Here is a 24,045-nt window from a genome sequence, read left to right on the forward strand (position 1 = left end):
GATGGTCAGAACGAGGCTCTGAAGCTCGGGTTCCTCCGCCTTCCCTCGGCTTTCTAGGGGGCTGGGACCCCCCACCCACACATTCACAAACGGATACACTCTCAGTGACTCATACATCGCGGTTTAGTGGAAAGAGCCCGGGCTTGGGAGACAGAGGTCGTGGGTTCTAATTCCGCCTCTGCCACTAGTCAGCTGTGTGACTTTGGGCAAATTTCTAAGCTTCTCTGTGCCTCAATTATCTTTCATTCATTCATTCAATCGTATTTATTGATCACTTACTGTGTGCAGAGCACTGTACTAAGCGCTTGGGACGTACAAATCAGCAACACATAGAGACGGTCCCTACCCAACAACGGGCTCACAGTTTAGAAGGGGAAGTCAGACAACAAAACAAAATAAGTGTGAAATGGGGATGAAGCCTGTGAGCCCCACATGGGACAACCTGATTACCTTACATCTACCTCAGTGCTTAGAACGGTGCTTGGCACATAGTAAGTGCTTAACAAATGCCATCATTATTATACAAAGATACTCACGCATAAGCACAGTGATATGCAGTCACACCAAAAAAATCACATGCACTTTCACACATTCCCACACTCAGGGAATTCATTCACAGATACACCCACAGTGACACAGACACAGTGACACACAATTGCATAGAGCAACCCACAGTGATACCACGCACAGACAGAATGACACACGATTGCACATCCACAAATATGCAGACAAAAAGAAAATCAAATACACTTTCCCACACATTCACATACAGACAGCGGGAGACACGTGCAAACATGCCTTCACATACACTCTCACATACAGTGACATATCTACGGTGACATACACATAATGACATGCACACAGACGCACACCAACATGCAGACACGTGCAGATGCGTACTCACACACATTCAGACACACAGGATCATGCAGACACACACACTATGAGACACTGAATGAGAATTCCCTCAGGGGGTGCGTAGGTGACGTGGGCGGGATCGGGGAAGGAAGTGGAGAATTAATCAGTTTCCCAGCTCCTGTTCCTGGGTCCCTCTTGCTTTCGAGTCTCTCGTTACTATATCTTAGGACTGACAGGGCAGGGGACGGGATGACTGGTGTCTGTGGAGAAAAGACTGACGGGGTTGGGACCCTCCTGGCCCAGAGAAGCTCGGTGATTGCCCAGAACACACAGCGAGGCCTCGCCCGGGTGGGACCAGCCCTAGACTGTAAACTCCTTGGGGGCAGGTAGCATGTCTACCAAATCTGTTGTATTGTACTCTCCCAAGCGCTTAGTCCAGAGTAAGGGCTCAATAAATATGATTGATTGACCGACCATACCTGCCCCAGGGGGAGGGAGTGAGAAAAATCCAGAGGTCAATTCCAGCCCAGCCTTTCCGGCTTTGGTTTCCTCTCCCACTTGACTCCTTTCCGGCTTTCCTCTGTCCTCCCCTCTATTAGGAGGTCACCACCATCATCGATCGTATTTCCTGAGTGCCTATACGTTGCAGAAAACTGCACACTTCCCCAGCTAGACAGTAAGCTCCTTGAGGGCAGGGATCGTGTCTACTCTATTATACCTTCCTATGTGCTTAGGTCTGTGATCTGCACACAGTAAATGCTCAATAAATGTAATGAACTGATTGATTACTAAGAGCTTGAGGGAGTACAATAGTTAGAGGCACTATCCCTGCCCTCAAGGATCTTAGAGCCTAGTGGGGAAGACAAACACAAAAATAATTTACAAGTAAGGGGAAGTATAATTTACTTACAGAGAAGCAGCATGACCTAGTGGATAGAGCAAGGGTCTGGGAGTCTAAAGGCATGGGTTCTACGCCCGGCTCCACCCTTGCCTGCTGTGTGACTTTGGGCAAGTCACTTCTCTTCTCTGTGCCTCAGTTACCTCATCTGGAAAATGGGGATTGAGGCTGTGAGTCCCATACGGGACAACTTGATTTGCTTGTATCCTCCCCAATGCTTAGTACAGTGCCTGGCACAAAGTAAGGACCTAACAAATACCACTATTATTATTGTTGTTAATAACCATGATCCAGTGGAAAAGACCACAGGGCTGGGAGTCAGAAGACCTGGGTTCTAATCCCTTCAGCACTTGCCTGCTCTGTGATCTTGGGTAATTCACTTTAACTTCTCTATGCCTCATTCCCTCCTCTGTAAAATGGGGATTAAATGTCTATTCTCCCTCCCCCTTAGAATGTAAGCCCTATGAAGGGCAAGGATAAGATTATGTTGTGTCCAGTTTAGTGCTCAGCTCAGTGTTCGGCACATAGTAAGTACTTAACAAACACAACAATTGTCTTCATTCATTCATTCATTCATTCAATTGTATTTATTGAGCACTTTCTGTGTGCAGAGCACTGTAATAATAATAATAATGATGACACTTATTAAGCACTTACTATGTGCAAAGCCCCGTTCTAAGCGCTAAGTAGGTTACAAGGTGATCAGATTGTCCCACGGGGGGCTCACAGTCTTAATCCCCGTTTTACAGATGAGGTAACTGCGGCACAGAGAAGTTAAGTGACTTGTCTAAAGTCACACAGCTGACAATTGGTGGAGCTGGGATTTGAACCCATGACCCCTGACTCCAAAGCCCGTACTCCTTCCACTGAGCCATGCTGCTTCTCTACTAAGGGTTTGGGAGAGTACAATATAACAATAAACAGACACATTCTCTGCCTCCAGTGAGCTTACAGTCTAGAGGGAGATGTCTTTATAATCCCGATGTGATTATTTACACAATATTAATTATATTCTATATTATAATATAATATATTCATTCATTCAGTTGTATTTATTGAGTGCTCACTGTGTGCAGAACACTGTACTAAGCGCTTGGAAGGTACAATTCAGCGATAAGAGAGACAATCCCTGCCCACACCAGGCTTACAGTTATCAAAATAAGTAAATAGGCATCAAAATAAATAAATAGAATTATAGATATATGCATATATACATAAGTGCTTTGGGACGGGGAGAGTGGGGGAAGAGCAAAGAGAATGAGTCTAGGTGACATGAAAGGGAGGGGGAGCTGAGGAAAAGAGAGGCTTAGCCTGGGAAGGCCTCTTGGAGGAGGGGTGCCTTCAGTAGGGTTTTGAAGGGGGGAAGAGTGATTGTTGGATTTGAGGAGGGAGGGCGGCCCAGGGCAAAGGTAGGATGTAGGCCAGTGGTTGATGGCGGGATAGTCTAAATTGAGGCACAGTGAGGTTAGCACCAGAGGAATATATTATACTGTATTATATTATAGTAAGCACTTAACAAATGCCACAATTATTAGGAGGAGGAAAAGGATTTGCACCTGAGCTAATGCTTACAGTATATGACCGAACTACAGAAAGTGCCGCAGGAGATTGTGAGTGCATAAGTGCACAGATGTCATGGAAATATTGGACCTCTGTCCCTGGAGCTTGGCTCTCTGGGTGGTTCTCATGTTTCACCTGCCGGTCCCCCAGAGCACCACCCTGCTGCCTGGCTGGTCCTGAGCTTGGAGGCTTTCAGGGCCCCATGGTCTCGGGGGAGTTCCTAGCCCAGACATACTTGGCAATCAATCAGTCGATCCATCCATCACTTGGCCCACTGTGGGAGCTGGAAGGTTTGTGGCATCTGATTTGGGAATCCCCACCCCCACCCCCGAAAGCTTCCAGATCCTCAGGATGACAGCCAGGATTTGGGCTCTTCCTATAGGCTTGGTTGGAAGGCTGGAGACGGGAGAGTTGTGTGGCAGAGAAAGAAAGCAGAAGGTCCAGATCCTTACACTCTGCATTTTCCCTACCGATAATTTATTTTAATATCTGTCTTCCCCACTAGACACTAGACTGTAAGCTTGTCGTGGACAGGCAGTATGTGTACCATTTCTATTGCACTGGACTCTTCCAAGCGCACAGGGTAAACTCTCACTAAATGTCATTGATTGATGGAGGAGTCGGGGGACGGTGGTTTAGGGTGCAGGACGTAGGAGGAGGAGAAGGAGATGTGGGGAGAGGGAGGCGGGATGAAAGATGAGGAGGGGAAGGATGAGGGTAAGTGAAGGAGATGGAAGTGGAGAAGGGGGGAGGAGGAGGAGCAGGAAGAGGAGGAGGAAGAGCAGACGCTGTCGAGGACCATTCTCCCCACTGGTCCAACCGGCCTAGCCAGGCCCCTGGGGACCTGAGAGGAAGGGAGGAGACTGGAGGCAGTGACAACCCAGGGAGGAGCTGGAGCTGGTGATGACGTTGGCGAACTGGGACGATTTCCAGGCATTCTGGGGGCGGGGGGCGGGATCGCCCCGGGCTGCCGCCTTCACCTCCGCCTTCTTCCCCCTCAGCCTCCACCGGTGGAGGCTGCGTGCGTGGCTCCCACACCTCCTCCTGAGCCCTCCAGCTTGGCCGTGGCCCCGGGCCGTCCGGAGGGTCCTTGCTCGCTGCGCCCCACCCCTAGGGCCTACTGAGAAGCAGCGTGGCTCAGTGGAAAGAGCACGGGCTTTGGAGTCAGAGGTCAGGGGTTCGAATCCCGGCTCCACCACAAGTCTGCTGTGTGACCTTGGGCAAGTCACTTAACTTCTCTGAGCCTCAGTTCCCTCATCTGTAAAAATGGGGATTAAGACTGTGAGCCCCAGGTGGGACAACTTGATCACATTGTATCCCCCCCAGCGCTTAGAACAGTGCTTTGCACATAGTAAGTGCTTAACAAATGCCATTATTATTACTGCCGAGGGCTCAAGCTCCCATCCCCCCTCCCCCACCCCGCGCCTAGCTCGGTCGTCTAATCAATCAATCAATCGTATTTATTGAGCGCTTACTGTGTGCAGAGCACTGTACTAAGCGCTTGGGAAGTACAAGCTGAGCGAACGTCTTAGTGCTGCTGACAGACGCGTGGGCCAGGCGGAGGAAAGAGGGACGAACGAGGAAGTGTGTGTGTGTGTGTGTGTGTGTGTGTGTTTCATGCATTCATTCTATAGTATTGATTGACCTCTTACTGTGTACAGAGAAGTAGCGTGCCTTAGTGTAAAGACCACGGGATGCACCACTTGTCAGCTCTGTGGCTTTGGGCAAGTCACTTAGCTTCTCTGTGCCTCAGTTACCTCATCTCTAAAGTGGGGATTAAGACTGTGAGCCCTACATGAGACAACCTGATTACCTTGTATCTAACCCAGCGCTTAGAACAGTGTTTGGCACATAGTAAGCACTAAACAAATACCATCTTAATTATTATTATTACAGAGCACAGTATTAAATGCTTGGGAGAGTACAATATAACAGTAAACAGACACAATCCCTGCCCACAAGAAGTTTGTGTGTGTGTGTGTGTGTGTGTGTGTGTGCGTGCGAGTGCACACTGGGGGAGAACCAGGCGACCCCGAACCTCCCTAGAAAAGCTTGCTCAGCCCCCGGACTACGTCATCCCCCGGGCCTGGAATGCCCTCCCTCTGCCCGTTCGCCAAGCTAGCTCTCTTCCTCCCTTCCAGGCCCTACTGAGAGCTCACCTCCTCCAGGAGGCCTTCCCAGACTGAGCCCCTTCCTTCCTCTCCCCCTCGTCCCCCTCTCCATCCCCCCCCATCTTACCTCCTTCCCTTCCCCACTGCACCTGTATATATGTATATATGTTTGTACATATTTATTACTCTATTTATTTATTTATTTATTTTACTTGTACATATCTACTCTATTTTATTTTGTTAGTATGTTTGGTTTTGTTCTCTGTCTCCCCCTTTTAGACTGTGAGCCCACTGTTGGGTAGGGACTGTCTCTATATGTTGCTGACTTGTACTTCCCAAGCGCTTAGTACAGTGCTCTGCACACAGTAAGCGCTTAATAAATACGATTGATTGATTGATTGATTGATTGATTGATTGCTCTGCCCTGTCCTGCCCGGTCTCGCTGCTGCTTCAGCCCGGGACCGGCGGCCCGGTGCGGGCTCTGGGGGCCGTGAGGCTGGTCCGGGCTGCAGTCACGGGATGCATTTATTGGGCTCGCGCCGGGGCGGAGCTCCCGGGCCTCCCTCTCTCCCTCCCTCCGGCTCCCCGCAGGCACTCGCCTGGCAGCCGACCAGCCTCACCAGCCCCCCGCCCCGGCTGCCCTCGACTCTTCCGACCCCCGACCCCCTCCGGGCCGGGATCTGGGCAGGGCGCTGCGCGCGGAGGGGGAACCACAGGCGGCTTCGGGCAGGGGTGGACAAGAAGGAAGGAGCCAGGTCTACACTACTAAATTATCCCGAGTACGAGGGCGAGGGACGCCCACTGGACCTAGAGGGCCGCCGGCTCGGGACAAAAAGCAGGAAACACCGGCAGGGTCCAGAATAGTTTGGACAGTACAAGAGCGAGTTTCTAGGCTGGGTCACTGGAGGGAGAGACAGGGATGGAGAAGGGAGAGTCAGGAGGGTTGGGTGGTCCGTGCTGAGTGAGTGGGGGAGTGTCGGGAATGAGAGGGGAGAGTGAGGGGTGTTTGATGGTCCAGGATGGTTCACTAGGGGAGAGTCGGGGATGAAGAGAGGAGAGTTAGGCGTACTGGGTGATTGGAGACGGGGAGACTTTCGATTAGGGAGCAGTAATGGGGAATACTCTTCTGGGGGCAGTAAATTAGGAGATGGGGACCTTGGGGATTTTTCATGGGCGTTTTTGAAAATGAAAGTTCTTTGGGGGAGGGGTATTTACCCCTGGGAATTAGAGCTCCGGGGAAATCCATGAGGAAAACTTGTGAGAAATAGCTCTCATTTTTCCAGGCAGAATGACACCTTCCCTTTCCCCCACCCTGCCCAATCCGCTCTCCTACCCCCAACCCCGCAAGGCTTCCTGTCTATCGAGGTTGGTGTCAAGCCAGAAACGATTTTGCGGAGAGAGGAATTCCTCTTCGCGCTAATGAAAACCCTTTTCTCCAGGAAGCCCTCCCAGATGGGTCCCCAGTCCCCAGTCCCTAGTCCCTGGCCATAGTTCTGACCTTAGACTTTTCTGTTGTTGTGCTCGAGGGGGAATTTTATGTCAACGTATCCTCCCTTCGGAGGTGCAGAATGTATTTTAGCTAGTGAAGCTGAGTCCTTTTTCCCCTTGGGGATCAGTATCTGCCCTGTCTCCTCATCCGTCTGGCCCCCTGAGGGCGGAACCGTGTCTCCTCCTTCCTCTACCCTTCACCCCAGCGCCCAGCCCCCTTAAACTGAGATTGGTTAAAATGCTGAGGGTAATGATGGTATTTGCTTAAGACCTTACTATGTGTCAATCACTGTTCTAAGCGCTGGGATAGATACAATCTAATCATGTTGGACACAGTCCCTGTCCCACATGGGGCTTACAGGCTTAATTCCCATTTTACAGATAAAGTCAGTGAGGCTCAGAGAAGTGATGTGACTTGCCCAAGGTCACACAGCAGACAAATTGTCGAGCCGGGATTACAACCCAAGTCCTTCTGACTCCCAGACTCCTGCTCTATCCACGGGGCCATGCTGCTTCTTCCCTTCTCCCATGATCCTTCTGCTCCCAGCCCGTCCTCCCCATAGAGAAGCAGCGTGGCTCAGTGGAAAGAGCCTGGGCTTTGGAGTCAGAGATCTGGGTTCAAATCCCGGCTCTGCCACTTGTCAGCTGTGTGACTTTGGGAAAGTCACTTAACTTCTCTGTGCCTCAGTTCCCTCATCTGTAAAATGGGGATTAGGACTGTGAGCCCCCCGTGGGACAACCTGATCGCCTTGTATCTCCCCTAGCGCTTAGAACAGTGCTTTGTAGTAAGCGCTTAATAAGTGCCATTATTATTATTATTATTATTATGTCCCTCTCCTTTCCCCGCGAGACTGGCAGTGTCTGTGGAGGAACTGGGTAATATCAGGCCTCGGTTTTCCCATCTGAGAAGTGGGTCTGATCACCTGGGCCGCCTCCGAGAGCTTTTGGAAAGCCCCGGGGGGCTGAAGTGGTGCTGGAGAGAGAGAGAGAGAGAGAGAGAGAGAGAGAGAGAGAGAGAGTATGGGGGTACCCCCCTGGAAGAATCTGAGCTATTTGATGGCCCATCCGCTCAGGGGACAGACCCAAGCCACCCTCTTGAGCGTACTTCCGAGTGGGGCTTCAAAGATCCCAAATCTTCAAATCTGCCCCGCGAACTCTGCACCCTAACCCCTTCTCCCCAGCCCCAGCCCCGGCCCGGCCCCGTTCTCCCCGACCCGTCCCGTTCTCCCCACTCTAGCCAGGTTAGGACAGCTCTCCTCCCCCCATCCTTCCTTCCCCTCGCCCCCGCACTCAAACGCAGTGTGGCCGCGGGGCGCGAAGTGGGGGAACCTGTTCGCCCCCTCCCTGCCCCTTCCTCTCCCCCCACCGTGAGTCACGGCTGTTCACACGAGGCTCCCCCCGCCCAGCCGCGCCCTCCCCCTGTGCAGCCTCAACTGGGGCGGCCTCGTTCCCGGGGGGCTCCGAACCTCCCCTTCCCCCCCTTCTCCCCCCCACACAAACCGCGGACATGTTCGCTTCAGGCTCTCCGCCCTTCGGCGCCCGGGGCCGCTGCTTCCCGGGAGGGGCCGGGACCAGGCTGGACCCCTCCGCCCCCACGGGGCGGCCGGGAAAGCCCCGACTGTCAGCAAACCCCAAAGAAGGTAAGGACATTTGCTCGCACCGTGACCACCTGTTCGGCCCTAATGGAGACCCGCAAGGGCCCTACGGGATTCCGGCTCTCCCTCTCCCCCTCCCTGCCTTCTCACCGGTCAGCGAACAAATCTGGTAAATTACTTGGGCGGGGGCACCACGCTCAGAGACAGCCCATGGACAGGAAGATGAAACGGGAAAACTGTCCGGGGACTCCTCTTCCTCGCTCAGGGATGCCCTTTCAGAGACAGACAACTGGAGCTAGAGACCCAAAACCAGACAGAGACAGAGAGCGAGCTAGGAGAGAAAAAGAGAGACAGAGACTCAGGGATGGGTGGAATCCCAGTATTTGAGGTGAATGGCTGCAGGAGACGTTGGGTGGTTCGCTCAGTTCCCTCTGTGGAAGCAACCCCAGCTCAGCAGGGAGCCGGGAGGTTTCCTTTGAGTTTCTGGAGCGGATCGGGCCAGGCTAGAGCCTCAGTACTGCCCCTTCCACCCTCTCCCTCTAAACTACTATCCCCACCCTCCCTATGGTCGGGAGGGGCTGGTTTCCCGTTGCTGCGGCCGCAAAAGAAACAGAGGGAGGGTCTTGTTCCCTGCTTCCTCCTGGAATTTCTGTGCCTCCCTGGGAAAGACACTAACCCTCTCTGGGCTTCCCAAGCCTGCCCGATCGATTTCTCTGGAAATCCCCCGCCCCCGGCCCCTTGACACTCCCTTCTTCCCATAACCCCCATGGAAGGATTCCCCCTAGGAACAGGCGGAGAAGCTGAAGCCCAGAGAGGGATGATGTCGTCCCCAGGGTCATACAGTAAGTCCAGGAGGAGGGAGGAGTCTCCACCAAAGAACCGAAATTGATCTGGCTCTTTGGCTCACCACTTTCCCTCCTCCTTTCTGAGTGTTAAATCCCGGGCTGGAGTGGGTGGGGGGTGGTCCTAGAGACCCTCCCCTCGGCGCCCCCAAGCCCCCACCCACAGCTCGGGGGCGGTCGGTTTCTGGTGGGAGCGGCTGCAGGAGGGGCAGGGGTGAAGAGCCTAGGCTGCCAGGGGAGGGGAAGGGAGATCGTTGGGAGGACCCGCTTAATTTGGTGAGGGAAGATTTCCCACTTCTAGGCCTGTCCGTTCGCGCGTTTTTCCCACCCAGATCAGCCGGAAACAGCCCCACGTTCCGCCTCACGAACAGAGACCTGGTTCTCGGGTTGGCCGGAACCCTGTGTTTCCGGGCGGGAGGCTCTTCCCCTCTGGCGCCTTGAGGTGACTCGTATTGGGGGGCGGGGAAGACACACGGAGGGTATGCAGGTAGGGAAGGGGGGTGGTCAGCGTGAGAGATCTCTCCATACTGCATATATTTCTGTGTTCTGGGCAGCCCCAGAAACCGTCGGCACCCACCCCGCGCCCAACCACCCCATCTGTGACCCACCCTTATCCTTAGTTGCAACAGTCTCACCCCAACCCCACCCCAGCTGTGACCCATCATATAACCTGTCAGCCCCCAGTCCAGATGGACCACCCCCACCATCCCAGCTGGACATCCCATTACATCCCATTCCCAGTTTTGGCTCTCCCCCCTCCACACACACGTTTGCTATAACCTTCTCTCTCCAACTGTGACCCCCTACACACACACACACACACAAAAAAAAAAAAAATGTACCGGATTTATTCCTCCACATGCACTGACCCCAGTTGCACCTCTCACATCCCCAGCCTCGGTTCTCCACACTCACGCACACATGCACACGTCAGCTGTGACCTTCTGCTTCCAGTTGTACCTCTCCACAACACACACACAGCCATACACACACACACACACACACACACACACACACACACACACACACACGTGCCAGCTGTGGACCCCCCTACTCCAGCCGGACCCCTATCCCAGCTGAATGCCCAGCTTGGCCATCCCCCATCAACTGTGACCTTCTCTCTCCAGCTGTGGCTTTCCCCGTCCCCGTGTCCTTGTGACCTGGGATGCAAGGACGTGAGTGAGTCCGAGACATTCCTCCCCCGCGGTTTTTCAGTCCTCCTGTCACCTCGAGGCTTGGAGGCTCTAAGGGCTGCTGGGCCGGAGCTCCCATCTGAGCCTGGGTGTCCCGCCCCGCACCCTCAACGATTCTGCCCAGAGCTTCCCCCACGATTCCTTAATCTCGAATTCCTGGCAGGCTCCCTCCCTATGGTCTTGGGGAGGGGGAGCGCAGACTTCTTCATTATCCCGGAATGGGGTGAGGGAAGAGGGTCTGTCCCCTCATACTCGCAATAGAGCAAACGCCCTTTTCTGGCTCCGCCCCCTGGAAATAGGACCGAAGAGTGGGGTTCGGGGTCTGGGCTGCGGCCGATGGGGCCGGAGGGCCGAGGGAGGAACCTGTGATCCGGTCCGAAGCTGTCGGTGCCGCTGCCTAGGTCTCCGCCCGCTGCCTCGCCCCCCGGGGAGCCCGTCTAGGAGCAGAAGCCGCGGACGCCCGCGGCGCTGAGGGGGGTAGGATGGCCGGCTGCGGGAGAGGGGCTGGAAGCCGCCGAAGGAAGGCGGGGTCTTTGGGTCTTGAGGTCTTAGAAGCAGCATGGCCCAGTGGCAAAAGCAAGGCCTTGAGAATCAGAGGACGTTGGTTCTAATCCCGGCTCCACCACTTGTTTGCTGTGTGTCCTTGGGGAAAACACTTCACTTCTCTTAGAGAAGCAGAGTGGCTCAGTGGAAAGAGCACGGGCTTTGGAGTCAGAGGTCGTGGGTTCAATCCCGGCTCCGCCAATTGTCAGCCGTGTGACTTTGGGCAAGTCACTTCACTTCTCTGGGTCTCAGTTTCCTCATCTGTAAAATGGGAATTAATGTGAGCCCCCTGTGGGACAACCTGATCACCTTGTAACCTCCCCAGTGCTTAGAACAGTGCTTGGCACATAGAATGCACTTAATAAATGCCATCATTATTATTATTATTCTCTGTGCCTCAGTTGCCTCATCTGTAAAGTGGGGATTAAGACTATGAGTCCCACGCGGGACAACCTGATTACTTTGTATCTACCCCAGTATTTAAAACAGTGCTTGGCACATAGTAAGCGCTAAACAAATACTACTGTTATTATTATTATTTGTTGGGGGGGGGCTGCAGGGGTCTTTTCTGACTGGCTGAGAGAAAGCGATTTCTCGTGGGAGACCGTCCAGAGAATCTAGGGGAAAGCCGCGGGACCTCAGACTGGGCAACAGGCTCAGAGCAGGGCTCTGGACGGTCCGTGGCCCCGACACTGCTGCGGTGGCCATTTAGGCCGTGAAATCAAAATCGAACGGTGAATGCTCTCTTTGGAAAGATGCCAGCTGCCACCCCCATGTGATTTTGTCCAGGGCTGATAGCTCTTGCGGCCCTTACTGCGCGGGGTCCCTGGGGGCCGCGGATGTTGGGGGTTCGTTGAGGCTACTTCACCTCACATTAACTGCGGCTGGGACGCAGCGCCAAGGCCAAGTGGAGAGAAGCGGGGTGCTTGGGGAGGTGGGCGATCTCCTGAGGGACGGTTTCCTTTTCTCACGCCCCCCCCCCCACCCCGGCTCTCTTGCCCTCTTTCCCTCTACATTCATTCATTTATTGAGCGCTTACTGTGTGCAAAGCACTGTACTAAGCGCTTGAGACTATGATATAACAACAGACACATTCCCTGCCCACATGGAGCACGCAGTCTAGAAGGGGAGACAGATATTAATATGAATAAATAAATTACAGATATATACATATATGTTGTAAGGATGGGAGGGAGGATAAATGAAGGGAGCAAGTCAGGGCGACACATAAGGGAGTGGGAGGAGAGGAGGGCCTAGTAAAGGAAGGCTTCTTGGAGGAGATGGGCCTTTAAAAAGGCTTTGAAGTGGGGGAGAGCAATTATCTTAGGGAACTCTCTCTCTGTGTGTGTCTCTGTCTCTCTCTCTCTTCTTTTCTCTCTCTCTCTCTCCCTTCTCTCTCCCCCCCTGCTCCCTTGCCTCGGACTTGGGCCCGGGCAGGAAGCGGTGGGGCGGCGGGGGATCGGACCGAATAGAGGAGCGATTGGCAGAAGCGTGGTCATCCCTCCTCTCCGCATCGTCACGGGGCTCGAAGCCGGGGGCAGAATCGGGCAGGGGTCACGGGGGGAGGGGCGCAGGGGCGGTCAGGGGACAAACCCTGATAGATACGGAGGAGTTTTCTGGACGGAGCCGGCGGCTGGGGCAGGGCTGGGGCAGGGCTGGAAGCGGAAGCCTTTTCATCCCGAGATGAAGACGGAGATTTGAGGAAGGACTGTGTCTTTAACGGGTGAGCTGGGCCAATGCAGAATTGTCGCTTCACAAAGGGTCTCGGGTGAGTGTCTCTGCTGGATCAAAGGGAGAGTCAAGAATGGAGAGGGGAGAGTCAGGGGGAGTTGGATGGTCCGTGCTGGGTCACTGGGAAAGAGTTAGGGATGGAGAGGGAAGAATCAGGGATGTTGTGGGTCCGTGCTGGGTCACTGATGTGGAGTCAGGTCTGCTGGATGGTTCATGCTGGGTCACTGGGGGAAAGTGAGGGATGGAAAGGAGAGGGTTGAGACGTTAAATGTGCATTTGAGAGAGTAGCTAAGCCATTGCATTTTGGGGATGTGCTTTGGTCTGATAGCAGAGCCAGCTAAGAAGACGGGTAGGTAGATAGGTGGGCAGGTGGATAGGTGGGTAGATGGATAGATAAGTGTAGATTCCCTTCCTAAAGCGGGAAGGCGTTTCTAGCAAGAATCGCGGTGCCTCCCTCCTCGAGTTTTCTGAAGAAGTAGTCAGGCTCTTGTCCATGAAGCAATGAGCATGTAAGTTGGAGCGGGCACGCACATGATGGTGACATGTTGGGCTGAGATGGAGTGTGTACTCACATGGTGCCGGCGTGTTGGGCTGAGCTGTCGTGGGGGGGTGCTGGGTCGTCAGAAAAACCCGCAGATCCCTGTCCCTCGGGGTTCGCTGGGAGGGTTGGGGACTTCAGAACCGGTAACGTTTGGGGAATGAGGACTAGCCGGGATTCAGGGCAGCGCCGGGTCGCGCAGCGCTCATGAGACCGGAAACGACTGGCACTTGGAGGTCCCAGGTAACCGCCCCCTGCCCCCGGCCCCCGAAGAATCACTGACTGCGGGTCGGCCGAGCCTTGGCCCGAGGATGTGTGTGTGTGTGTGTGTGTGTGTGTGTGTGTGTGTGTGTGTGTGTGTGTGTGTGTGTCTGCCACAGAAGATGAGGTCCTACAAATCACGGAAAACCTACCAACAGTAAAACAATCTTGCTAATGAGCAGCTGCTGGGCGCAAAGCACCGTCCTGGACGCCTATTTTGTGGAGAGAGCGCCTGCTCTCTGCTAAGCGCCTGCTTGTGCCTAATCGACCCAGGGTGGCTACACTGTACAGGACGCTGTACTAGCTCCCACTGCGTGGAGTGTGCTGTGCCGGGTGCTTGGGACCAGACGACAGAAGACCCGGCACTTACCCCATCGATGGACGCAGTCACGTGTCCCCAGTCCCCTATTGTTTCCACTTTGCGAGACCCTCCGTGTGCCCTCGTCCCTCCTCGAGGGGGTCGGAGCCGTGAGATGGGCACGCGGTTGCTCTCCGCCGTTCTGCCCGGCAGCGTCTAGTTACCAGGTTGGTCCAGGGGCGGCCGGACCATTAGCCCAGGCCTTCCCAGGGCAGGCGGGGCAGCGAACTGAAGGGGTGTATGGACGAGTGTGTGTGTGTGTGTGTGTGTGTGTGTGTGTGTGTGTGTTTGTGTGTGTCTGCGCGCGTGTGAGTGTGGTGGGGGGGAGGGAATAATGCAGGCGGCACGGAGGAGATGATCAGAGTGGTCGGGATGTGGAGGATTTGGGGAGCCCGGAGGAGCTGTGGGGCTTCCCTGTGCCCTGTGCCGGTGGAAGAGCTGTGTGGGGAAGGAGCGGGCCGATCCAGCAGCAGTGCCTTCTCCCATCCCGCCCTTCACTCACGGCCCAGACACGCAGCCCCACGGGGCTGGTTTTGCAACCGAAGCCCCAGGCTGTTCTCAGCAGGGTCCCAATTTGCTCCTGTTCCATGGGGCCCTGCAGAGAGGAGTGGACAGTGTGGTCTGGGCGCTTTGGGTCAGTGTGGCCAGGGCCCTTTGCTCCCGGAGTGGGGTTGTCAATGTAGCTCAGGCACTTTGCTCCCATAACGGAGCGGTCAATGTGGCCCGGGCCCTTTGCTCCCGGAGCTGAATGGACAGTGTGGTCTGGGCCTTTTGCCCTCTATTTTGCCCTGTCATGGCTCGTCATGACCCGGTTCTAGGGGGTCGAGGAGGTTTTGGGGAAGTGACTGGGGAGGCCCTGGGGAGCTGGATGTGTATCTGGAGACCAGATAGGGAGAAGGGCCAGGAATCCACGTATGAGTTTCTAGGAGGACAGTCTACAGGGACGTCCACCCGGCTCTAATCGTGTTCTGGGGAAACCGGTGGACGGGGAGGGAGGTGGCAGTACTCAGAGAATCTGTTTCCTCGTCCACAAGGACCCCCTACACCCCAAAAGAGGTGGTTGTGGGTGGGCGGGGAACACACACTCCCCTATTCCCAGCCCTGAAGACATCCACCACCCCCTCCGTATCAGGAACTTGGACGGTGGGCCCGTGCCAAGAACCAAAAAAGGTTTCGTGCTTCCCACCCGGCCCCTCCCCAACCATCCCGCGCCAGACCCCTTGGGAATCGAGGTCAGTCAACCGTGTGCAGAGCACTATACTAAGCGCTTGGTAGACTACAACAATAAAAAGATACATTCTCTGCCCATAATGAGCTTACAGTCTAGATCTCTTCCCCGGGGAAGAGGAGTGGGGGGACAAGGAATAGCGGACTCCCGGCACGGTCCGCGAACTCCCGGGGGGGGTCCTAGCTGAGGTCTCGGGCCGCGACCCCCAAGGGTCAGCAATCTCTGAAATGAGCCTCAAAACAACGAGGTAGCAGGCCCTTTGGCAGAGCGCCAGATCCGGGAGGCGACGCGGTCTTCTGCTGCCCTCTGATGGGCGACGAGAGCTCCGAAGGGAGCGGAACCGGGAGCCGCACCCGTCCACCCGGGGGCCCTGACCATCTCCTCCTTTCTACCGGAATCCCGCAGGCCCCTCCCCGGACAACTCCGGCCCGGCCCACGCCTCCAGCCAGGACGGGCACGGACAGGTCGCAGGCCCTAGGCCAAGCCCTTCCCAGCCTCCCGGGGGTCAAGAGGAGCCAGAGAAGCTGAACCCGAGTGACTTGCACCTGGACCTCTGGGTGAGTAGCCTTAGGCGGTGGGCACTCAAGGGTCTGGGTGTCCATAGTGGTGGCCAAGGTATTTGCCGAACGTCTACGATGCAGGGCATTGTGCTGATCGCTTGGGAAAGTCCAACAGAGGCCCCAGACATATTCCCTGCCCATGATATAAAATAAAACTAAATAAATGATGGCATTTGTTTAGCGCTTACTACGTGCGAAGCACTGTTCTAAGCGCTGGGGGGGGATACAAGGTGATCAGGTTGTCCCACTGGGGGCACACAGTTTTAATCCCCATTTTACAGATGAGGGAACTGAGGCACAGAGAATTTAAGTGACTTGCCCAAAGTCACACAGCTGACAAATGGCGGAGTCGGGATTAGAACCCATGACCTCTGATTCCCAAGCCCGGGCTCTTTCCACTGAGCCACGATATACTCCAAGGGGGAACAGATAACAAACGTTCTACAAAAAGAGTGATCAAAATAAGCAATTGATCTTACATAAGTCATAATTCATAAGTCCTGAGAGCGGGTCTTGGCTTTTTAGGCTCGGCTGAACAGAAGCTAGGTCTCCCATCTCCATTATATTCTTCCAGGAGCTCAGTACAGTGCTCCCAGGTGCTCAGTACAGTGCTCTGCCTCCATCAGATTGGAACTTCCTTGAGGGCAGGGATCGTGAATAGTGTGGCCTAGCGGAACTTAGCTCAAGCCAGGGAGTCAGAGAGCCCGAGTTCTAATCTTGGCTCTGCCCCTTGCCTGCTGTGTGACCTTAGGCAAGTCACTTAACATCTCTGTACCTCGGTTTCCTCAATTGTAAAACCGAGATAAAATCCTCCTCCCTCCCCCTTAGATTGTGAGCCCTTTGTGGAACAGGAACTATGCCCAAACCGATTATCTCGTGTTTACCCCAGCACTCAGTACAGTGCTTGGCACGTAGTAAGTGCTTAACAAAATACCACAATTAGTATTATAATTATTATTCAGAGGCAGCAGGCAGGGAAGGGAATGGAGGAAGAAGCTCACAGTTTTTCTCTAAGGGTCTCTAGGTTGGCACGAGGCAGGCCACCCTGCCACCCCCATTTCTAATATTTGTAAATAATAATAATGTTGGTATTTGTTAAGTGCTTACTATGTGCAAAGCACTGTTCTAAGCGCTGGCTCTAGAAGTTGGCTGAACCACGTGGCCCTGATTGGTAGGGGAAGCAAGATGGGCTACTGGCTAGAGCCCGGGCCCAGGAATCAGAAGGACCTGGGTTCTAATCCTGTCTCTGCCACTTGTGTGCTGAGTGACCTTTGGAAAGTCACTTTACTTTTCAGTGCCTCAGTGACCTTATCTGTAAAACGGGGATTAAGAGTGTGAGCCCTTAAGTGGGACGGGGGACTGTGTCCAACTTGAATATATTTTATCCACCCCAGCGCTTAGTACAATACCTGGCACATAGTAAGCACTTAACAAATACCGCAGGGGAAAAAAAGAGATACAGAAGGAGGAGGAGGGGGAGGTGAAAAGGAGGAGATGTGCACAGAGACAGAGACATGCAGAAAGACACACAGAGACACGGAAAAGGACAAACACACACACACACACACACACACACACACACACACACACACACACACACACACACACACACACAAACACACCAGATGTTCTCAGACAGAAACCCATGTACAGAGACCCAGCGGTACAAACACAAGGATACCTTTTCACCTGTTGTCCTGTTGTGGAGATGGTGGGTTCTTGGGTTCTGTGGGCACGGATATGGTTACTGAACCCGGTAGGGCAGAGACCGGCCCCCGCCCCTTTTCCCCACTTCAAGCGGGGACAATGCCCGGGGGTCTCGCCACGTTCCCCTGTTCCCTTTTCCCGGTCCCAAGACGCCCCTCCGCCGGTCCTGCCATCCCGCCCTCTGACTCCTCCCACTCACCGGCCCCGCCCCAACCACCAGCCACATTTAGTATTCACAATTTCATCCGGGGCCTGAAAGACACCAGGCTACCGGCCTCGGAGCCTGCCCCGCCCCTCCGGTTCCTGGCCCCTTCCACGTGGCGCCGGGGGTTGGGGGACGAGCTGTGAGCCCCGGTCTGCGCAGCGAAGGCTGGGGGTGGGGCCCAGGCCGTTTGGGCGATCTGAGCGGGGACTTCCCTGACTCCGCTCCTGTTGACCAAGGCTCCTCTGGCCGCCCCCACCCCCACCCAGGGGAGTGCGTGGGGAGCGGGTTGGAGGTGGGGCCCCGACTCCAGCCCTCGGGCGGAGGAGGCTGTGACAGGCGTCCTTTGGGCGTCTGTAATTCTGCTGCCGCATCGGAGCCGAGGCCCAGGTGGGGCTGGTGGGAAAATAAAGCGAGTTCCTCAAGGTGGGCTTGGGGCCCTAGCCTGCCAACCCATTTCACGGAAACGGGAGCTAAAACTGGAGGAGGGTGTTGAATTCTATTCTCTTCCCCATGTGGAAGATTTAAAGACTTGAGGCCCGGACATGAGGGAAATTGACTAAGATTGCAGCCAGAAGGATTTCGGCTAAACCGTGGGAAGAAATTTTCAGGTTCCAAGAAGGCCATGAGCAATGGGCTGGGCCGGCAGAAGCGACTGAGGAGCCAAGCTAGGCCACTGTGGGTCTGGGGGAGGCAGGTGGTGAAATCTCAAGACGAAATGGGTTGCGGCCGCTGGGGGCTTGGGTTAGGGTGAGGGATGGGTTAGAAGTGACCCCTGCTGCCGCCTTGGGTGGGAGAGGCTGTCGAGGCCACGGGCCCACTTCGGGGTGCCTATTTGAGCCATCCAAATCTGCAGGCCAACCAGCCAGGCCCGATCGGACAGGGAACCGAGCTCGGGCCGCAGCCCTCTCACCGTCCGCACTAGGCAATGCCCACCCCTGATGGGCAGGGAAGACAGGGCGATGGGAGGGTCTCGGAAAGGTCTAGGAATCTTGCCTGGGGGCAGGGGAATGGGCCATTCGGTCCCAGGATCGGATGCTCCACTGGAGGGAACACCGTCCCCCGCCCCCCACCACAAGCTCACACACACAACAAGACACACACCTTGGAAGGCCGGTAGCCTCTCTCCCGGCATCCCCTGTGACTGGTAGTGGGCTGGGAGGTAGGGTCTGCTGCCCAGCAACCCTCCCTCCCCCGCTCTGTCCCCTCCCGGTCCCCTCCCCCGGCCCCACTTTTCCCGCCCCTCGGCCCCAGCTCGTCAGCTGGAAAGTCGGGTGGGACCCCGGGTTCGCGCCCCTTTGCTGTGGACCGGTAAACCCCGGTCAACTGAGCCGTGGTCTCTGGGGCCCCGGGTCTGGTGGCAGCGCGCAGGCCCAAGCCGGAGTCAGGCGGCCGTAACCCGAAACCGGTCGGGTCTGTTTCCCCTGCCGGGCCCCGCCGGCTGAGCCCTGCATTCCAGGCCAGACCTGCGCGGGCCGGTGGGGGCGGGGGCGGAGGCGGCTTGGATCTGCGGAGGGCCCCTCGGCCTGCCAGCGCCGGTTCTGGGTTCGGGTTCAGCCCGCCGCCGTCGTCGCCGGGGGCGGGGCCGCTGGGGGGAGGGGTCCGGGGGAGGGGCCCGGCCTGCGGACCCGGAGCCTCCCTTCGCCGCCCGCGGGGTCCCGGAGTGGCGGCCTGGCCCCGGCCGGCAGGACCGGCGAGGCTGCCCCGAGGTCCGCGCAGAGGCCGGGGCCTCGCTGGGCTCCGTCGCGGCGGGGCGGCCGGCGGCCGGCACAACCGGGTCGGACCCGCCGCCGGGAGCTTCGGTCCGGCCTCCGCGGACCCGGAAGTATCGGGAGGCATCCCTCTGGCCTGCGCGGGGCCCGGCCTCGCCCGCCGTCTCCTGCAGGCGAGGAGCCTGGGCGCCGCGTTTCCAGGGGTCGCCGGGAAGGCAACGGACAGCCAGGACCCCGGACTCTGCTCCCCAGAGGGGATCCGGGGCTCCCCCCGCCCGCAGCGCGGACATGGAGGGCGGGGGGCCCGGCGGGGCCGGCGCGGAGGCAGGGGCGGCCCCCGAGCCCGGCCTCCAACTGGCTCAGTCCATCCTCAGTAAGTTCGCCCTGAAGTCTCTGTTCGGCCAAGCCCCCGCCGCCGTCGCCGCCCCGGTGTTGAAGACGTTTCGGACCCTGGGGCCAGCGCCGGATCCGCCCCCGGCGCCCCGCGACGACAGTCCAGCCAGCCCCGGGACCGAGCTGGGCAGCGGAGACGGCCGGGCCGGGCCGGGGGAGACCGAGAGCCCCCAGCCTCCCCGACTCCCGGCCCTGAGGACGAGCGGGGAAGAGGCTGGTCTAGACCGTGGGATTCTGGTCCACGCCACCGGCTATTCCTCCGAGGACGGTGAGGGCGGAGGCCGGGAAGAGGAGGAGGAGGAGGAGAAGAAGGAGGGGGAAGAGGGAAAAGAAGAGGAGGAAGAGGGAAAAGAAGAGGAGGAGGAGGAAGGGGAAGAGCGAAAAGAAGAGGAGGAAGAGGGAAAAGAAGAGGAGGAGGAGGAGGAAGGGGAAGAGGGAAAAGAAGAGGAGGAAGAGGGAAAAGAAGAGGAGGAGGAGAAGAAGGAAGGGGAAGAGGGAAAAGAAGAGGAGGAGGAGAGGGAGAAGAAGGAGGAGGTGGTGGTAGAGGAGGAGGAAGAGAAGGAAAAGCGGGAGGATGAGGAGGGGCTCCATCCCTCCAGCCCTGCGCCGGACCACGCGGATCTGTGCGCTGTGCGGGCCGTGCTTCCCGCGGTTCAGGGAAAAAAGGCAGCCCCCGGCGGGAGAGCCGAGGTGGAGACGAGCCCTGCTGCCCCCGCGACGCCTCCCCCGCTGCCCACCCCCCAGCCGCTCGGCGAGGGGAGTCCACGGCCCCCGGAGTCCCTCCGCGGCGAGGTCGTTCAGGCTCAGGAAGACCCACAGTCCCCGGCCGGGGCCGGAGAAGAGGAGGAGGAGAAAGAGGAGGAGGGAGAAGAAGACGGGAGCAGAGACCGCCCGGGCGCCGAAGCGCCCCCCGCGGCCCCCGCCGGCGAGAAGCCCTTTCAACTGCCGGCCTTCTTCAGCGGCCTGCGGGTGCTCAGAAAGGGGGTCCCGGCCGCCCTTGCCGTGGAGGCCGCCCCCCTGGCTCCGCCCCCGCGCTCGCAGCCGGGCCAGAGCCCCAGAGTGGCCCCCGAAGCCACCCCGCCCCGGAAGGCTGGGGAGGCGCCTCTCGACCTCAGGCCTCCCACCTTCTTGGAACAGCTGAGCCACCTGCTGAGCCTCGACGTGCACAAGGCCGAGGCGAAGCAGGAGCCGCAGGACGGGACGGAGCAGGAGGCAGCGGCGGCCGGGGGGGAGGATGCGGGCAGCTTCCCGGACCCGGACGGCCGCGGGGTGGCCGGGCCCAAGCCCGCGGAGACGGCGCTGGAGGCCTTCAAGGCCCTGTTCACGCGGCCCCCGCGCAGGGGGGCCACCGCGGACGCGGCCGAGCTGGAGGCCATCAAGCGCAAGATGAGGCACGAGAAGGAGTCGCTGCGCGCCGTCTTCGAGAGGACCCGGCCGGGGGACTCCTCTACCGACCCCAAGAGCGTATGTGGCCAGAGGGGGGCGAGTTCAGAGACCCCCCGCCCCCCAGCCGCCCTGCACTGGCCGCGGGCCGGGAGAAGGTCCTGGGACGCTCCGACCGCTCACAGCCCGAGGAGGGGCAGCGGGGAGGACGGGAGGAGGCGGGAGCGGGGGTGGATGCAGAGATAATAGTTTTAACCAGAGGCAATACCAAGCCCTCCGTTGGTTTGACAGGACCCGGATCTCGAGTTCGGGCCCGACCGTGCTTTATGTCAGGGTCTGTCCTGCCCCTCTCTGGTCTTCCCTCTTCGTTCCTGAGGCAGACTCCGAGGCGGCCGCAGGGTTTGGAGAGCAGGCTGGGACAGCCAGGAATGGACAGTAACCCCTCCCCCCCCAGGGGCTTAAACTCGGCCGGCCCGCGCTGGACCTGTCCCCTCCGCGGGCTTGGCAGCCCCCAGGACCCTCTGGCCCCTCGGCCTGGGTTGGGTCGTAGTGGGTGAGTGCCCGAAAGGCTTTGAGGTGAAGCGAGGACAGGGCTAGGGGCTGAGTGGGCCGTGCGGCCAAACCGCTCTGTGAGCTCGGGGATGGGTCTACGTACAGTTCCGCAAAAAGGCACAGAGTCGCCCCCTTTCCCGTCCACGTGCGGCCCTCTCCCGCGCCCCTTCCTCTGCGATGGGCCGGCCTGGCGGCCAAGGGAGAGAGGGTCTCGCGTCGGCTACCAGGCGGGAGCCGAGGGCCGCGGGGCTGCCGCCGGAGGTGTGCGGTTTGGGAGTCGTTCCCGCACCGGACCCCGAACCCCTTCGTCCCTCCCCGGCAGGAGCAGAGCCCCTCCGAGCAGGACGATCGGACCCCCGGCCGCCTGCAGGCCGTCTGGCCGCCCCCGAAGGCGAAAGACGAAGACGAGAAGGTGGGATTGAAGTACACGGAAGCAGGTAACGCGGCTGCCTCTGCCCGCCACCCCCGGAGCCCGGCGTCCGAGATCGCTCCAGGGGAAGCTCGCCGCCGTTGTGGAGGGTCACCCCGGCCGTTTCCCAGTGCCGGCGGGGGGAGGGGGTGGACGGAGCTCTCGGGCCGGTGGGTTGGGGCGGTGGTGAGAGGAGGAGCAGCTCCGCCCTGGCCGAGGCGGGGTTCCGGCCGGAGTGGCCCGTGGGTAGCTGGGTGTCCGTGTCGGCTTGCCCCGTTCTCCTTTCTCTGCTCGGCGATGGGAGCAGATTTAGGACATCGATTATCCGCAGCGGCCACCTGATCCGCTGACGGCGGCCTCTGGCACCTGGAAGGGTGTGGGTGAGGAGGAAGGGGTCGGGATTCCAGCTAGTCCGGGCCCCACCAGGAGCCTACAAAAGCCCAAACCACAGGCCCGGAGCCTGCCAGCCTTTCCCAGTCGAGGGCGCGACGCCAACCTTCCCTGAACGGGTTTTGGGAGTTTCCCGGGGCCGGGCAATAAAGCCGAGGATCACGCTAGATATCCCAAAGTTGGCCTCTTGGGAGCGTCGCTCGCTGCCGAGGCTCTACTCCAGCAGCGGCCTATGCTGCCCTCCCCCCTCCTCCTCTTCCTACTCCCAGCCACCTCCCTCCCCCTGGCCAGGACTAGGCCGGGGCTGCAGGAAGGCCCCAGGCCCAGTGAGCCACCGCTTGTCTTTGTATTTAAGCCCTTATTGTGTGTCAAACACTGTACTAAGCACTGGGGTAGATACAAGTTAATCAGGTCGGACACAGTCCCTATCCCTCATGAGTCTCACAGTTTAAATGGGAGGGAAAACAGGTATGGAATCTCCATTTTACAATTGAGGAAAATGAGGCACACCAAAATTAAGCGACTGGCCCAAGGTCACACAGCAGGCAAGTGGCAGAACTGGAATTAGAACTCGGGTCTTCCGACTCCCAGTCCTGAACCATTATCTGCTTGGCCCTGCTGCTTCTCTCTAGGCCCCTTCCAACTGTACTGGCGGAGACTCTTGAGTTATGCTGGCTCTGCCCACTCCAGGGGACGTTGGGGCCAGTAAAGTTGGGAGGATGTCCTGGCTGTAGCCTCAGTTTCCCCATGTGTTTCGAGGGGACACTTTGGGAAAGGATGGGGACAGATTCTTGGGTCCCTGTTGCCACAGTCCTGTGACTACCATCCTGGGACCTGCGGGTGCATATTCCTTGGCCAGGTGGGTACTCGGCTGGCAGAGGTTGTGATGGCAGTTAAATGAAGCAGGTCTTGCTGAGCATGGGCAAGGTGGCCAGGGTGGAGATGGGAAACTGTGTGAGTGCACTTTCTGGTGACGTGAAGCCCAGTCGCCCTGAAGACACCCCACAAAGCAGACCGTGGTCCTGCCTAGCTTTATTTCACAGATGGGAAAACCAAGGCCCAGATAATTTTGTGAGAATTGGTTCCCACTCCTCGCTCCCCTCCCCCCCATCCCCAGAGGGCTGTAGGTAGTGTAAGAGTGGGCTGTGTGTTCTTGGCTAGGAGTCTGCACCCACCTGCTCCCTGGAGCTCAACCCTCTACTGTCTATTCCCTGCCTCTGTCCGCCCATCAAAAACACTGCCTGACTCCTTCTGTAGACTGCAGACCCAGGCACACAAACATGCATGTGTGCATGCACACACACACATACACACACAAACACAAGTGCATGCACGCACACACACAAACTCTATGCTGTGCACTGAGGGAAGGGCAGGGGGATGAGCAGGTGAGGTCCCACCCCAGGGGATGTCATTGTTGGGAACTGATTTCTCTCTTGCTCCTCAGAGTACCAGGCTGCTGTCCTGCACTTGAAGAGAGAGCACAAGGACGAGATCGAAGACCTGCAGGTAGGGATCTCAGGACTGTGTGTG

At 57.5% G+C, this 24,045-nt stretch overlaps 1 protein-coding gene across 1 annotated transcript in view; it reads left to right on the top strand.

The window, feature by feature from the left end:
* The first annotated feature begins 19,673 nt into the window (after positions 1 to 19,673).
* The window catches only part of FMN1 (formin 1), a 29,241-nt gene continuing 24,869 nt past the window's right edge, over positions 19,674 to 24,045 (top strand). Inside the window, exons 1-5 of the mRNA XM_038741098.1 lie at positions 19,674 to 19,995; positions 20,043 to 20,046; positions 20,378 to 21,242; positions 22,036 to 22,150; positions 23,960 to 24,021. Coding sequence (XP_038597026.1) covers positions 19,674 to 19,995; positions 20,043 to 20,046; positions 20,378 to 21,242; positions 22,036 to 22,150; positions 23,960 to 24,021 — 1,368 coding nt within the window. The remainder of the gene's footprint in view (positions 19,996 to 20,042; positions 20,047 to 20,377; positions 21,243 to 22,035; positions 22,151 to 23,959; positions 24,022 to 24,045) is intronic.

This window comes from Tachyglossus aculeatus, assembly GCF_015852505.1.
Source record: "Tachyglossus aculeatus isolate mTacAcu1 chromosome 12 unlocalized genomic scaffold, mTacAcu1.pri SUPER_6_unloc_1, whole genome shotgun sequence".
NCBI lineage: Eukaryota > Metazoa > Chordata > Mammalia > Monotremata > Tachyglossidae > Tachyglossus > Tachyglossus aculeatus.